At 40.5% G+C, this 14279-nt stretch overlaps 1 protein-coding gene across 13 annotated transcripts in view; it reads right to left on the reverse strand.

Moving 5' to 3' along the window:
- Window positions 1-5907: 5907 nt before the first annotated feature.
- The window catches only part of SWT1 (SWT1 RNA endoribonuclease homolog), a 93066-nt gene continuing 84694 nt past the window's right edge, over window positions 5908-14279 (reverse strand). For 11 of the 13 annotated variants that reach the window (XR_011996361.1, XR_011996357.1, XR_011996360.1 and 8 more), the window contains one exon: window positions 5908-6900. Coding sequence is in view for 9 of the 13 variants with exons in the window: in XM_072733164.1 (XP_072589265.1) it covers window positions 6771-6900 (130 nt within the window). In the remaining 4 variants the exon portion in view is untranslated. Of the gene's footprint in view, window positions 6901-8764; window positions 8949-14279 lie in introns of those variants that run through there. The other 2 variants (XM_072733167.1, XM_072733169.1) reach the window with 1 other exon arrangement.

Genomic DNA, 14279 nt, shown 5'->3' on the forward strand with positions numbered 1-14279 from the left:
GCAGTGAAATTTTTTTTTTAAGATTTTATTTATTCATGAGAGATACAGAGAGAGAGGCAGAGACACAGTTAGAGGGTGAAGCAGGCTCCCCATGGGGAGCCTAATGCAGGACTCACTCCAGGGACTCCAGGATCACGCCCTGAGCCAAAGGCAGATGCTTAACACTGAGCCACCCAGGTGTCTCCAGCGGTGAAATTCTTGAAATTACTTTTCAGTTCCTAAATAACCTGCTAATTCCTCAGTAGCATTAAGCAACTAATACGTGTGAATACTCTGGGTCAGTTCTCCTATATTCTATTATTGATCAGCCAAACAGGTAGTTTGGTAGTTAAAAGTATGTTTTTTAAGTATGTTTTGAATATAAGAAGCTCCATCAAGGAAAAAAAAAACAAACCAGTGCTCAGTGACCAGTTTATATTTATCTGCATCTAAAAGATATGTTTTCTTAAGGAAAGGAGAAAATGTGGCATGTCCTCAACAGTTTAAAAAACGTTTTTGCCACCAGGATGGCTTTTGAGTAGTTTAGAAATAACATTGGTAATAACCACCCTTGTGATAATTGTAATGATGCATAAAACATACTAGATGCCTAAAACAGCAAAACTATAAAATACCTGCTTGAATTAACAATAATTAAAAAAAAATTGGTTATATTCACCCATGAATTTTCTTTCATCATGATATTCAAGGTAGGGTTTTGATTTTTGGTTTCTAGTATCATATATGCTTTCCCATTCAACATGTTTTAGAATTCCTTATATTTAAGGGGAAAAAACTGGATCTGGGAGTGTGACCCAGTTCTAGAATCCTTGCTTTAATACTTTAGGTGTGTAACCTGTGATTTCTCCGGATCTTAGAATTTTTAAAATTGAAGCAGGTAACAAAGAGTTCCTGGAGGATATTTCTGCAACTCCAGAGTTGCTTTTGGAAGAATGAGATCATAGATTTGTCTCTATAATATTAGCCATTTATTTGTATCCTACTAGGTTCCAGAAAGGATTTGAAGAGTCTTTCACTGAATGAAAGAATTAACGGGGTGAAAAGAAAAAAACAAGGAAACACCAATATATGAATCTAAATACTAAGATCAAGCCACACATTTCATCCTGTAAACAGGAGACCTATTAAATAAGTTAAATTGTCCATGAGAAAGGAAGATACCTTTGCATCTGCAACAACATGGATGGATCTTGAGCCCATTAAGCTAAGCAACATAAAGACAAGTACTGTATGAACACTACTTATATTCAAGCTAAAGTTAAAGATGTAAAAAAAACAAACAGTAAAATGATCGTACCAAGGGGTTGGGGTGGGAGTGGGTGAGTAAGAGTGGTGGTGTTTAAGGGTACAGACTTGTAATGAGTAATAAACCTGAGATCTAATGTGCAGTATGATGAATATAGATAATGTTATGCTGGTTATGTAATGTACATGCCACTCCATGGTAGTCCTGTTGCAATACAGAATGCATCAAAGTAAGCTACACACCTTAAGATTACAGTGTTACATGTAACACTCATTTTTTTTTTTTTTTTAAAGATTATTTATCCATGAGAGATACAGAGAGAGGCAGAGACACAGGCAGAGGGAGAAGCAGGCTCCATGCAGGGAGCCCAATGTGGGACTCGATCCCAGGTCTCCAGGATCACACCCTGGGCTGAAGGTGGCACTAAACTGCTGAGCCACCTGGGCTGCCCCTCATTTTTTTTTAAAAGCTAGGAAATAGTGGAATCTGTAGGTTGAAAGGAATTATTTGAAGCACCATTTTCTTTTATAATAAAACCAGACGGTTCTCAGTTGTGAAATGATGCACTGAGCAACAAGTACTAGCCCAATGGCCAACAGAATACTTAAACTTCACTGTAAATAGGCCCATGCCTTCCTGAATGTTGAATGAGTGAGAAGTAAAAGCTCAGTTAAGAATGTATAGGGTTAATACCTTGTGGAATTTTAGGAATCTAAAAAAGGCATATGTCTGAATAAGATGGCGACACATTTGCTCAAAGTGAGCAAAGTGAGGGATTTTAGCCTGGGAAAAAGACACACACAGTACCAAACTTGGATGAAGAAAGAAAGACCTGAGGGAATGACAAGATGAACTGAAATAGCAAGAATGAAAAGTAGCTGTTTGAAAAGTTGAAAGGCACCTGCCAAATATAACTAGTCCAATAACAGTAGGGCCAGCTATCCATTAAGGCTCTTCCCAGTTCAACAGATCGAGACCTTAAAATTCTTAAAAATTGAAGGAGGAACCTCCTGCATTAAGCAAGTGTTTTCTCTATCCTAAAGGTGGTATCAGATCTTTAAGGTATAGGCTTGAAGAAAAATGCCCAATAAGTGATTGGTACCTGGAATGCAACTAAAAAAAAAAAATTAAATGGGCAAAAGATCTGAAAAGATCTATTTCTCTTACCAAAGAAAATAAATGGATTCCTAAAAGCATGTAAGAAGATGCTTACTATCATAAATCATTAGGAAAATATAAAGAGTAAGATAACCTATTAAAACTATAAAATTCTGGTTAGGGTGCAGATCAACAAACTCAGATTGCTGGAGAAGTCACAAAATTGTAAGGTCACTTTAGAAAACTGGTAATTTCTGACAAATCCCCTGTGACACAGTTATCACTCTCCTGGGTATTGATCCAGGTTAAATGAAAACCTGTTCACACTGAAACCTGTATGTGAAGAGAGCAGCTTTTATTCAGTCACCAAAAATAAGTCAACTCAGCCTTCAACTGGTAAATGGATACATCCATCATTGGTGCAGCCATACAATGGAGTACTACTTAGGAATAAAAAGGATGAAGTGCTGATTAAGAACAACATGTATGGATCTCAGAAGTAGTGTTAAGTGAAAAGCCAGCCTCAGGGCTCCATTTAAATTGCATTCTGGGGGGAAAAAAAAAAAACGGATAGCAGACACATCAGTGGCTTACTGAGATGGAGATGGGAGTTGACTACTAAGAGGCATGAGAATTGTGGAGCACTGGAATTCAGATCTTGGTCATGCAGGTGATTATGGAATTGTACTTTGACAAAACTCAAAACTGTACACTTAAAAAGTTTTAAGATTTTGAGAAGCTCGAGGAGGAGCAGAGGGAGGGGCAGACTCCTTGCTGAGCATGGAGCCCAACTCAGGGCTCAATCCCAGGACCCTGAGATCATGACCAGAGCCAAAACCAAGAGTCCAGCTATTAACTGAAAACCCACCCAGGTGCCCCAAAAGGTACCCAAACCTTTAAAGGAAAAGGCTCTAAAAGGGGGACTAGGACATACTTTATCGCTGCTGGAAATCCCAGCAAGGAACCATTGATTCCCACTGGCCTTGCAAGGATTATAGAGCTAATGTGTAGCCTATAACCATGAGTCTACGGTAGACTTGGCAAGGTTTAGCCATCCTAAAGAACAGGATGTCGACATCAGTTTGTAGTTGGGGGCACTGAGCCAAACTACTAGCGGAGATTCCAGTGTGCTCGTAACTGTTCAAGTTCACGAGGCTATTTTCACTGGAGTGGGTTTTATTGGTAAAATAGCCAAAGAGCATCAACCGAGAGGCCGATTGGCCTGTTCGTCCAGTCTAAATCAAAAGGGCTTTGGGTGGCATCATTTCCTGAGAGTGGAAGATGTGTTTGACTCCGTGAGAGATCCTCCCTCTTAAGAGGTAAGTTCATCCTGATTCATGGGATGAAAAAGGATGCTTGAAAAGGGCTGTTAGGACGCCTGGGTGGCTCAGCGGTTGAGTGTGTGCTTTTGGCTCAGGGCGAAATCGGCGTGATCCCAAGCCTCAGGATCGAGTCCCATATGAGGTCGTTGCGTGGAGTCTCCTCCCTCTGCCTATGTCTCTGCCTCTCTCCGTGTCTCATGAATAAATAATCTTTAAAAAAAAAAAAAAAAGGCTGCTACAGATGGGTGGGCTAGGGGGAGTTGTCAAAAAGTGTGAGCAAAGTGACCTAAGCTCTGAAGGTAGATCAAGACACCACCTAAATAAATAAAAAATTTAAAAAAAAAAAAAAAAAAAAAAGGGATCCCTGGGTGGCGCAGCGGTTTAGCGCCTGTCTTTGGCCCAGGGCGCGATCCTGGAGACCCGGGATCGAATCCCACATCGGGCTCCCGGTGCATGGAGCCTGCTTCTCCCTCTGCCTGTGTCTCTGCCCCTCTCTCTCTCTCTCTCTCTGTGACTATCATAAATAAATAAATAAAAAAATTTAAAAAAAAAAAAAAAAAAAAAAAAAAAAAAGACACCACCTAAGGAAATCTGGGTCAACCATGGAAAGGTGAATAGATTTCTGTTCTCCCTCAAAGTGATGGTCAAAAGATAAAGAACTCAAGCTTCAGGTTTCTCTCAGGTGACAACACAACAGGAAGGTGAAAGTGACCATCTGTGAAGTATGATCTGCAGTCCCACTGCCTGCTACAGGGCCTAACAAGATTCCAGTGGGCACAACACCCCAATTGTTAAGCCAGTGTTCCTTTGGCCCAGAATGCTGGAATTGCTGGGGTGGCTACACCCAAAGGATCCTACCTAATGCTCTCAGCAAGGAAGTAGATTATCTTTTTTAAAAGTAAATTGGAAAAGGCTAGTATAAAACGGCACCAGAGATTTTGCTGGAATAATCCTTATGGATGCCCCTCATGAAGTTATCACCGACTCCTCACCAAGGCAAGGCCAAGGGCATTATGTGTTGAGAGCCCTTGCCCTGTGTGACTGCTCATCTGTCCCTATTGGCACGCTTATGATGGCTTCTACCCAAAATGCAAAGCCATACATTCTGAAGAATGAAGATTTTAGAACTGTAAGTTCCTCTCCTAAGGATCTAATAATTCTATCAAAACAAATGTTTGTTTTGTAAGGTGTAGCGTATGATCCTTATGTCAGCTGAGTTCTCTCAATCCAGAGGGGGAATCCAGAAAAGAAGGGGGAGGGAATCCTCAACTCCTGAATTATACTATTAGAAAAGTATAAGATTCACTGGTAGTGTTATGCTATATGTTGGCAAATTGAACTCCAATTAAAAAAAAAATAAATAAATAAGATTAAATTAAAACTTAAAAAAAGCAACAAAAAGAAACCTGACACTTCAAAGAAACGAATACTAAACATGTTTAAAGGAATGTTTCTAAATCAAAACAAAAAATAAGACTAGGAAACCAAAAGAAAAACATCTTCACATTATCAGTAAAATGAAAAAAAAAGATTGAAATAACTGACAAGTTAATGTACAAAGTAAAAGATACACAAACTAAGGTAAAATCTGTGTAAGAGTAAAATACATGAAAGTGTGCCAGTGACTGAGTGAAATTTCCTAAAATCACAACCTACATTGAAAAGACATAAGTAGGGGGATCCCTGGGTGGCGCAGCGGTTTGGCGCCTGCCTTTGGCCCAGGGCGCGATCCTGGAGACCCGGGATCGAATCCCACATCAGGCTCCCGGTGCATGGAGCCTGCTTCTCCCTCCGCCTGTGTCTCTGCCTCTCTCTCTCTCTGTGACTATCATAAATAAATAAAAAATTAAAAAAAAAAAAAAAGAAAAAGAAAAGACAAGTAGGAAGAGGAGAGGGAGGTAACAGCAGAACCAAAACCTAGTAACAACAACCAGAAGCAGCTGAGGGATAAAGATCTGAAAAAACTATTGGGGTGGGGTGGGGTGGGGGTGGGGGGACAGACTTTTTGCAGAGAGCAGAGATCCTCTGGAAGCTTCTCCCTTGGGGCTCACACCCCTGATGTCACTTGAATCCCAGGTAGAGATGCGGCTTCCTATGCAAAACCTAAAGCTCAGCGGGCCCTGCACAGATTGACACTGAGAATCCTGAATAGATTTTCTTTTATTGCAGAGGGTTGCTTTTATCATCATACCTTGTACACAGTTCAGAAACACATTTGGAAGTAAAATGAAAAGCACAATCTTAGTAAAAATAAAATTTATTGTTTTGTAAAAAATAAATTAACATCATAGATTAGCAAATTAGATTTAATCTAATGTATTAACAAAAGCATAATATAGTAAACAAGGATTTCCAACTTACTGTATAACTACATAAGAAGTCAAACATTTGGTTTAGCTAGGGGCAAACATGAGTCACTGCCACCTAATCCCATAAATCCATGCTGTTTCACATTTCAGGGAAAAATCAGTATAGAGGTCTCCCCTACTCTTCCCTTTAGAAATGCATTGAAAAGTGACAAGCCCAGGGAAGAAGAGAAGAAACTATATAGCTAGTAGGAGCTGAGGTCAAAATTCTACTTACATTACCTTAGGAGAAGTGGAGGGGTTATGTGTTACATTCACCAGGTCTACATGGAAGACAGTTTGATCACGAAACAGCCTAGGGTAAGATTTCATTTGTGGGGCACAGTGAGCATGGCCACGTCTTAATCCTTTCTTGAGGTTTGGAAGTGTCCCTGATCTTGTACCCATGTTGAGAGTTCAGAGAATGCTGCTGCCCCCAGGCCTTCCACAGATGCCAAAGTGGCTCCTACCCTAAGATGATTAAAAAGATGGCTCTTCTTTCCTTGGACTGGCTCAGTGTCAGGAGTAGAGGTAGGGAGATATCATCAACTCCATGAGTTGATTCCACAGTTTATCCCACAATGGATGCATTAGGCTCTTTAGAACCTTAATGTGATTTTCAGCAATAGGCAATCACCTTCTTGCACCTATGAGGCATTTTTTTTTTCCCCAAGTGTCTTGGGTTTGACTTAAAAGGTTGAAAGCTACTCTGTTGTTCTTGAAGATAAATGCAATTCCTTTTAAGTTATAATTCAGCATTTAGGTCCTATAGTTGAGCATGTCTTCACACCATCCCCTGTTTTTGGCTTCCATATAAACAGATGCATTACACTGCTGCATAGAATATTCCATCTCAACCAGTTGGCGGCATCCAATGGTTAACTTTTCCCTAGGGGATAAAGAAATTTTAAATCACTGTAAGACAGCTAGTCAAATAAATGAAAAAAATCTCAACAGGATAATACTGGGACTGGGATTTGAAATACATTCTTTGATAGTTGACAGTTATAGTTTCTTAGACAAAACAATATGGGGAGATAAGCACTTAGGAGCACAGATTCTCAGTCAACGTGGAGATCTTGGTGCAATTCCAAGAATCCAGGAATGAGGGTTCCCATGGCAGACCTGCTGCAAAGAAGCAAAGCTGTATGCTTATAAAAGTTTGTATGGTTGGGACGCCTGGTTGGCTCAGTGGTTGAGCGCCTGCCTTTGATCCAGGGTGTGATCCTGGAGACCCGGGATTGAGTCCTGCATCGGGCTCCCTGCCTGGAGCCTGCTTCTCCCTCTGCCTGTGTCTCTGCCTCTCTCTCTTTCTGTGTGTCTCTCATAAATAAATAAAATCTTAAAAAAAAAAGTCTGTATGGTCTCCAAGGGCTTCTCCCAGCAGGAGATGGGCCGATGGTATAGTGCTCTAATCCAAAGGGCAAGCAATGCTGTAGCCTACATCACATATTTATGTTTTAACTGAAGAACAGGTAGCCTGGAGCATACTAAGAGAATGCACCTCTTGACAGAAGCAGATAAACGGAGAGGAGATGAGAAGTTGACAGCTCCAACTCTTAAAACTGCTAAATTAACAAATGAAAACTACTAGCTAAGTACTCTTGAGCCAGAAGTAGGGGCAGGGAGTGATGCTTATTACATGCTAGGCCTACTCAGAGTTTTACCTAAGACTAAGCCCAGCCTGTCTCTCGAAAGCTGACTTGGGTCTACAAACTGGGGGATCTGTGAGTCATCAAAGCACCAACCCATCATATCTGGTGTCTAGAGTCCATACTTCATGGAAACCTATTTAAATCTACTGGGAGATGGTTTATATAAACTCACGAAGAACAGCCAGCAACTAGGGAAGCATCTGGCACATTAGGTGTTTGAGAAATGGCAGGTTTTTAAATATAAATTACACTGTTATGACTTTCTTGGCTTCTAAGAAGCTCTGGGCCATCTCCACAGTTTTGGGGGTGGACTACTAGCCACATCTCTTCACTGCCTCCCCTGCCACCCTTTGGAACACAGGGATTAGGATGAGAGTAGTAGTGACAGCAAAAGGAAATACACCATATTTTCAGTGGCCTCACTTCCTCAAGTGTGTGGTTTCTCAAATCTGACTTTTGGTTTTGTGTTACTCTAGTCCAGTCTCCCATATTTACAGGGCTTAAAATTAGTGTTATGTTGCCATCAATTCTTCATAACTACTCAGAAAATTATCTGGAAGATCCTAAGAGATCCCAAAATAGGAGAGACACTGTAAAAATAATCATCCACTGTCGATTTTCTTCTTGTAACCTAGAAAAAATTTTAGAAAAACTGCATCAAATTTTCTCTTAACTTATCTGACACAACATAAATACATTTTCTCATAAGTTTACAAAGGAAACAAAAAGGGTTGATCCATTCCTGCTCTGCCTAATTTATTCCACATGTGAAAGGAAAAAAAAAAAAAAAAAAAAACTTCGGTAACTAGACTTTGAATCTATTTCTGGGTCTGGTCGTCTTCTTTCTCCCCCTCCTCTCAGGAGGTGAGCTCTATCTCAGCTTTTCATCCTACTGGCATCTGGTTTCTTCATCCGTGTGAGTCAGCATTCTCACAGTGGATTATCACCTACAGACGCTCTCTCCAGCAAGTTCTTATTGCTGACTGGGGAAAGTATCGCATGTCTCCATCGTGTATGTTTGGTCTCTACTCCATCATGACAGGAATTCTTAACTTCCTTTTCCCCAGGGCTTATCTGTAGTGTGACAGAAGGGTAGATGTGGGGGCACCTTAACGCCTTTGCATGCCATTCTGCAGCATCCCTGGTGAGCCATATCATGTTGGTTTTCACCAGGTTGTGAGAACACCCACAACTGTGAGACGTAGCCCATTTCCTATCAATTTCTAGAAAGTTCTTCCTTTACATTGGGCCTTTTAAAAAAACTCCATTTGCTGACATGAGCCTAAATCAAAAAAAGAAAAAAAAAAAGAAAAAGTCATCATCTAATAGTACAAATATTTTGTGTCTCTTACAGCAATCCTATTTCTCTTTTGCAAACTAAACAATCCCAACTTCTGATCTGTTCTGGAACAGAGCTCAAGACTGGAGGTTGCTTCTAGTTCTGTAATTCTATGTTGCTTGTGAGAAACTGCCAGTTTCTCTATATTGTCCTATCATGGGGCACCAGGGTGGCTCAGTAAGTTAAGTGTCTGACACTGGCTCAGGTCATGATCCTGGAGTCCTGGGAAGCCCTAAATTGGGCTTTCTGCTCAGCAGGGAGTCTGGTTCTCCCTCTCCCTCTGCCCCTCCCCCTGCTCGTGCACTCTCTCTCTCAAATAAACATCTTTTTATTTGTATTATTTTTTAAGATTTTATTTATTTATTCATGACAGACACAGAGAGGGAGAGGCAGAGACATAGGCAGAGAGAGAAGCAAGCTCCATACGGGAAGCCCGATGTGGGACTTGATCCCAGGACTCCAGGATCACACCCTGAGCCGAAAGCAGACCCTCAACCACTGAGCCACCCAGGCATCCCAAGGAAAATCTTTTAAAAATAAAAAATAAATAAATAAATTGTCCTATCATGGGTATCAAACTCACTTTGACCAAATCTCAGGTCAAAATAAACTGGAAATTTGATCAAATCAATTAAAAAATAATTTTGGTGGTTATGTGATTCATTTCCATGGCTAATTTTGTCAAAATGACACAGCAGTAGTGAAATTAAGTGATCTAATTGCAATATTTTTTTAAAGATTTATTTATTTATTTATTAATGATAGACAGAGAGAGAGAGAGAGAGGCAGAGACACAAGCAGAGGGAGAAGCAAGCCAAACTCCATGTCGGGAGCCTGACATGGGACTCGATCCCGGGACTCCAGGATCGCGCCCTAGGCCAAAGGCAGGCGCCAAACCACTGAGCCACCCAGGGATCCCCTAATTACAATATTTGATGCAGTTTTTCCAAAATTCTTTCTAGGTACAAGAAGAAAGTCTACAATAGATATTTGTTTTACAATTCTCTGAACTTTTCTATTTGCAGTATCTTAGATGAAAGAAAAATGGAATACAATGCTAATATAAAAACAGTATATAATAGCTAACATAATATTCAATGGCAAAAGACTAAAAGCTTTCCCCCTAAAATCAGGAACAAGACAAAGATGCCCATATTCAACCACCTCTAGTCAACACTGTACTGGAAATTCTAGTCAGAGCAACTAAGCATAAAAAACAAATAAGCATACAAATTATAAACAAAGAAGTAAAATTATCTCTATTTATAGATCCTAAAGAATCCACAAAATACCTGTTAGGATAAACTAATTCAATAAAGTTGCAAAATAAAAGATTAACACACAAAAAATCAATTGCCATTTTTTAAAAAGATTTATTTATTTATTTTATTGAGAGAGCAAGTGGGAGGTGGAGAGAGAGAATCTCAAGCAGATTGTGTTGAATTCAGAGCCCCATGCAGGGCTCAGTCTCATGACCCTGAGATCATGACCTGAGCCAAAACCAAGAGTCAGATGCCTAACCGACTGAGCTACCCTAGGCACCCCAATTCCATTTCTACATGCTAGAAATGAACAGTTAGAAAAGGAAATGAAGAAAACAATTCTCTTGTAAATGGAATTGAAATGAAAAAGATTAAAATACTTAAAAATAAGTCTAACTGAAGAGGCACAAGACTTGTACACTAAAAACCACAAAACATTGCGAAAAGAAATTAAAGACCTAAATTAGTGGCATACCATAATACTCCCCGAAGCAATCTACACAGTCAATGCAATCCCTATCAATGTTCCAACAATCTGTTTTTACAAAAACTGATCCTAATATTCACATCGAATTGCAAGGGACCCCAAATAGTCAAATCTTGAAAAATGTTTAGAAGACTCGCACTTCCCAATTTTGAAAACTCAAAATACAAAGCAACTTTAATCAAAACAGTGGTAATGGCATACAGACATACAGACCAATGGAACAAAGTTAAAGTCCAGAAATATATCTCACATACCTGGGTGACTGATTTTCAACAAGGGTGCCAAGACCATTTAAAGGGAAAAAAAATAGTCTCTTCAACATTTGATGCTAGGACAACTTGATACCCACATGCAAATGAATGAAGTCAGACCCCTACCTCACATCATATACAAAAATTAACTAAAAAATGCATCAATGGGGCAGCTCAGGTGGCTCAGCGGTTTAGTGCTGCCTTCAGTCCAGGGCACGATCCTGGGGACCCGGGATCGAGTCCCACGTTGGGCTCCCTGCATGGAGCCTGCTTCTCCCTCTCCCTGTGTCTCTGCCTTTCTCTCTGTGTGTCTCTCATGGATAAATAAAATCTTTTTTTAAAAAATGCTAACCATAAGAGCTAAAACTATGAAATTCTAAGAAAAAAAACAGTGGGTAAATCTTCATGACCTTAGTTTTGGCAATGCACACAGATATGATGCCAAAAGCCCAAGCAATACAAGAAAAACACATAAATTGGACTTCATCAAAATTAAAAACTTGTGGCAAAGGATGCTATCAAAAAAAGTGAAAAGACAAAGTACAGAGAGAAAATATTTGCTATATCTGATAGGGTCTAATACCCAGAACATGTAACATGTCAAGCTGCCAGGTGCCAAGGTGGTTAATAAGGATAACAAGCCAAACTGAAAGTAAAATCAACTGTTTCATTTGCTGCAACACTGAAAACAAGAGACAAAATTAAAGGTGTCAATTCCCCAGTGGTCCATTTTCCCTTATAGAATGGCACTGAGTTAGGGCCACATGATACATAGTGTAGACAGGGAACATCATCTCATTGCTGAGGATCCCTTTTCATGGACCCAGGGGAGGAAGGGGTGCGGGTCTTGGTGCATTCGGACTGCTGTAACAAAATACCACAGGCTGGGTGTCTTATAAACAACAGAAATTTATTTCTCACAGTTCTGGAGGCTGGAAGTCCAAGAGCAAGGCACTATCATAGTCACATTCTGGTGAGAGCCCTCTTTCATAAAAGCATTAATCCCATTCATGAGTGCTCTACCTTCATGACCTAATCACCTCCCAAAGGCCCCACCTTCTAAGACTGTTGAATTGGGCAACAGGATTTCAGTATATGAATTTGGGAGGGACACAAACATTCAGAACATAGCAAAGGGAAAGAGCTAGGAGTAGAAAAGCATTGGTTCAGAGTGGAGAAAAATACCTTGGCCAAGTCCTCCAAGGAATTCTCAGCAGAAGTGCCTGAGAGGTGCCCTCAGCCAAAGTCCCCAATAAGGAGGCCACCAAATGGAGTTGCCTAGGCTAGGAATGCAGATATGCACGTAAGCTCAGGGCCAAGGGACCTAAGCATTGTCTGCAACTCCCTCCAGAAGAGTGCAACACACTGGCTGTGTACCAAATCTGGCATGCGGAAGGCAGCTTTCCCCGGTGGAGTGCCAGATAAAGCCGTATAACTGCCTACGGTCAGGCCTGAAAGATCACACATAGGATTTTGGCCTCAAGCCACATTCCTCATAAAGACTTATTATAACTCAACAACAGTAAGAAACTAACCCACTAAAAGTGGGCAAAGGATTTGAGGACACATTTCTCCAAAGAAGACAAAGAGCCAATAACCACATGGAAAGACGCTCAACATCATTAGTACTTAGGGGAATACAAATCAAAATCACAATGAGATTACCCTTCACACTTTTGGACAGCTATCATCCAAAAAAAAGGTAACAAATTTTGTCAAGGATGCAGAAAAACTGGAACTCTCATCTCTTGTTGGTGGGAAGGTAAAATAGTGCAGCTGCTGTGGAAAAAGTCAGTAACTCCTGAAAAGTTAAACACAGAATTCCACTCTTAAGTATATACCCCACCCCCAAATTTGAAAGAATTGGAAGAATTCAAATACTTGCACACAAATAGCAACACTATTCACAATAGCCAAAAAGTGAAAACAATCCAAATGTCCATCAACAGATGAGTGGATAAACAGAATGTGGGCTATCCGCACAATGGAGTATCATTCGGCCATAAAAGGAGTGAAGTATCAGGGAAGCTGGGTGGCTCAGTGGTTGAGCATCTGCCTTCAGCTCAGGGGTGATCCTGGGGTCCTGGCATCGAGTCCCACATCAGGCTCCCTGCATGGAGCCTGCTTCTCCCTCTGCCTAGGTCTCTGCCTCTCTCTCTGTGTCTCTCACGAATAAATAAATAAAATCTTAGAAAAAAAAAAAAAAGTGAAGTACTCACACATGCTCCGAGGTAGGTGAACCTCAAAAATATCATGCTAAGTGAAAGAAACCAGATACAAAAGGTCATGTGTTGTAGGATTCTATTTATAAGACACATTCAAAATAGATAAATCCATAGAGAGAAAGCAGGTGAGCGGTTGCCAGGGTCTGGGGGAAGGGAAGAACCCAGACTGCTTACGGAGCCTCGAACTTCCCTCTGGGGTGATGGAAATGTCTTAGGCCTGGAGAGAGGTGTGATTGCACAGGGGAGTGAATGCACTAGATGCCCCTGAACTGAACACTTTAAAATGGTTAATTCTGTTATGTGAATTTTACCTCAATTAGAAAAAACAGTGTATATGTTTATTTCATACTATCTTCTGTTAGTAAATTCAGACCATGTAAGTAATCATCCTCCTCAGCCTTCCCCAAAGTGGTCAGCTGTATGCAAGTTAAATCCTTCTTCTCTTTTCACCTCCGTGCTCTGCCACCTTTCATTTGGTGCATCTGGCCCTGTGTCTAGGAGGAGCCACTGAAACCAAAAGAACCTCTCTCTTTTGGCAGCTTATCTGAAAACCATAAGCTGTGGAGCACACCTGCGGTGAATATGAGCACTACTGATCACTGTGGAGACAGCAAATAATTTCAAAACAAACCACAGAGTAACAAAAATAAAAGCTCCGACCAGATGCCTGCTAAGCAGCAATCACTATTTTTCTATGCATTCAAGGTATTAGATACATGTCATTCATCTTCAAAATCATCCTTTTGGGTATAAGAGAGAGCTTATTAATTAATATCATAGTTCAAACCTGCAAAATAAGTGGCAAGACAAAGAAAAAAAAAACAGGTATGACTGCCTTAACTCTGACTATTCAACTTTGACCCCAGTACCACCTCCACAAAAAAACTCCTCCCAACTAGTGCAATAGTAAAGTCAAAATAATTTTAGACATTTGATTGGAACCATCCTGCAAGAGACTCTGCCCGCCAAGTTATCCAGTGAGTTTCCAATACCTTCAAAGATATGGCCAAGTTTTGGGTGCCCGGGTGGCTCCATTGGTAAGGGTCCAA

The sequence above is a fragment of the Vulpes vulpes genome, chromosome 13, assembly GCF_048418805.1.
Source record: "Vulpes vulpes isolate BD-2025 chromosome 13, VulVul3, whole genome shotgun sequence".
NCBI lineage: Eukaryota > Metazoa > Chordata > Mammalia > Carnivora > Canidae > Vulpes > Vulpes vulpes.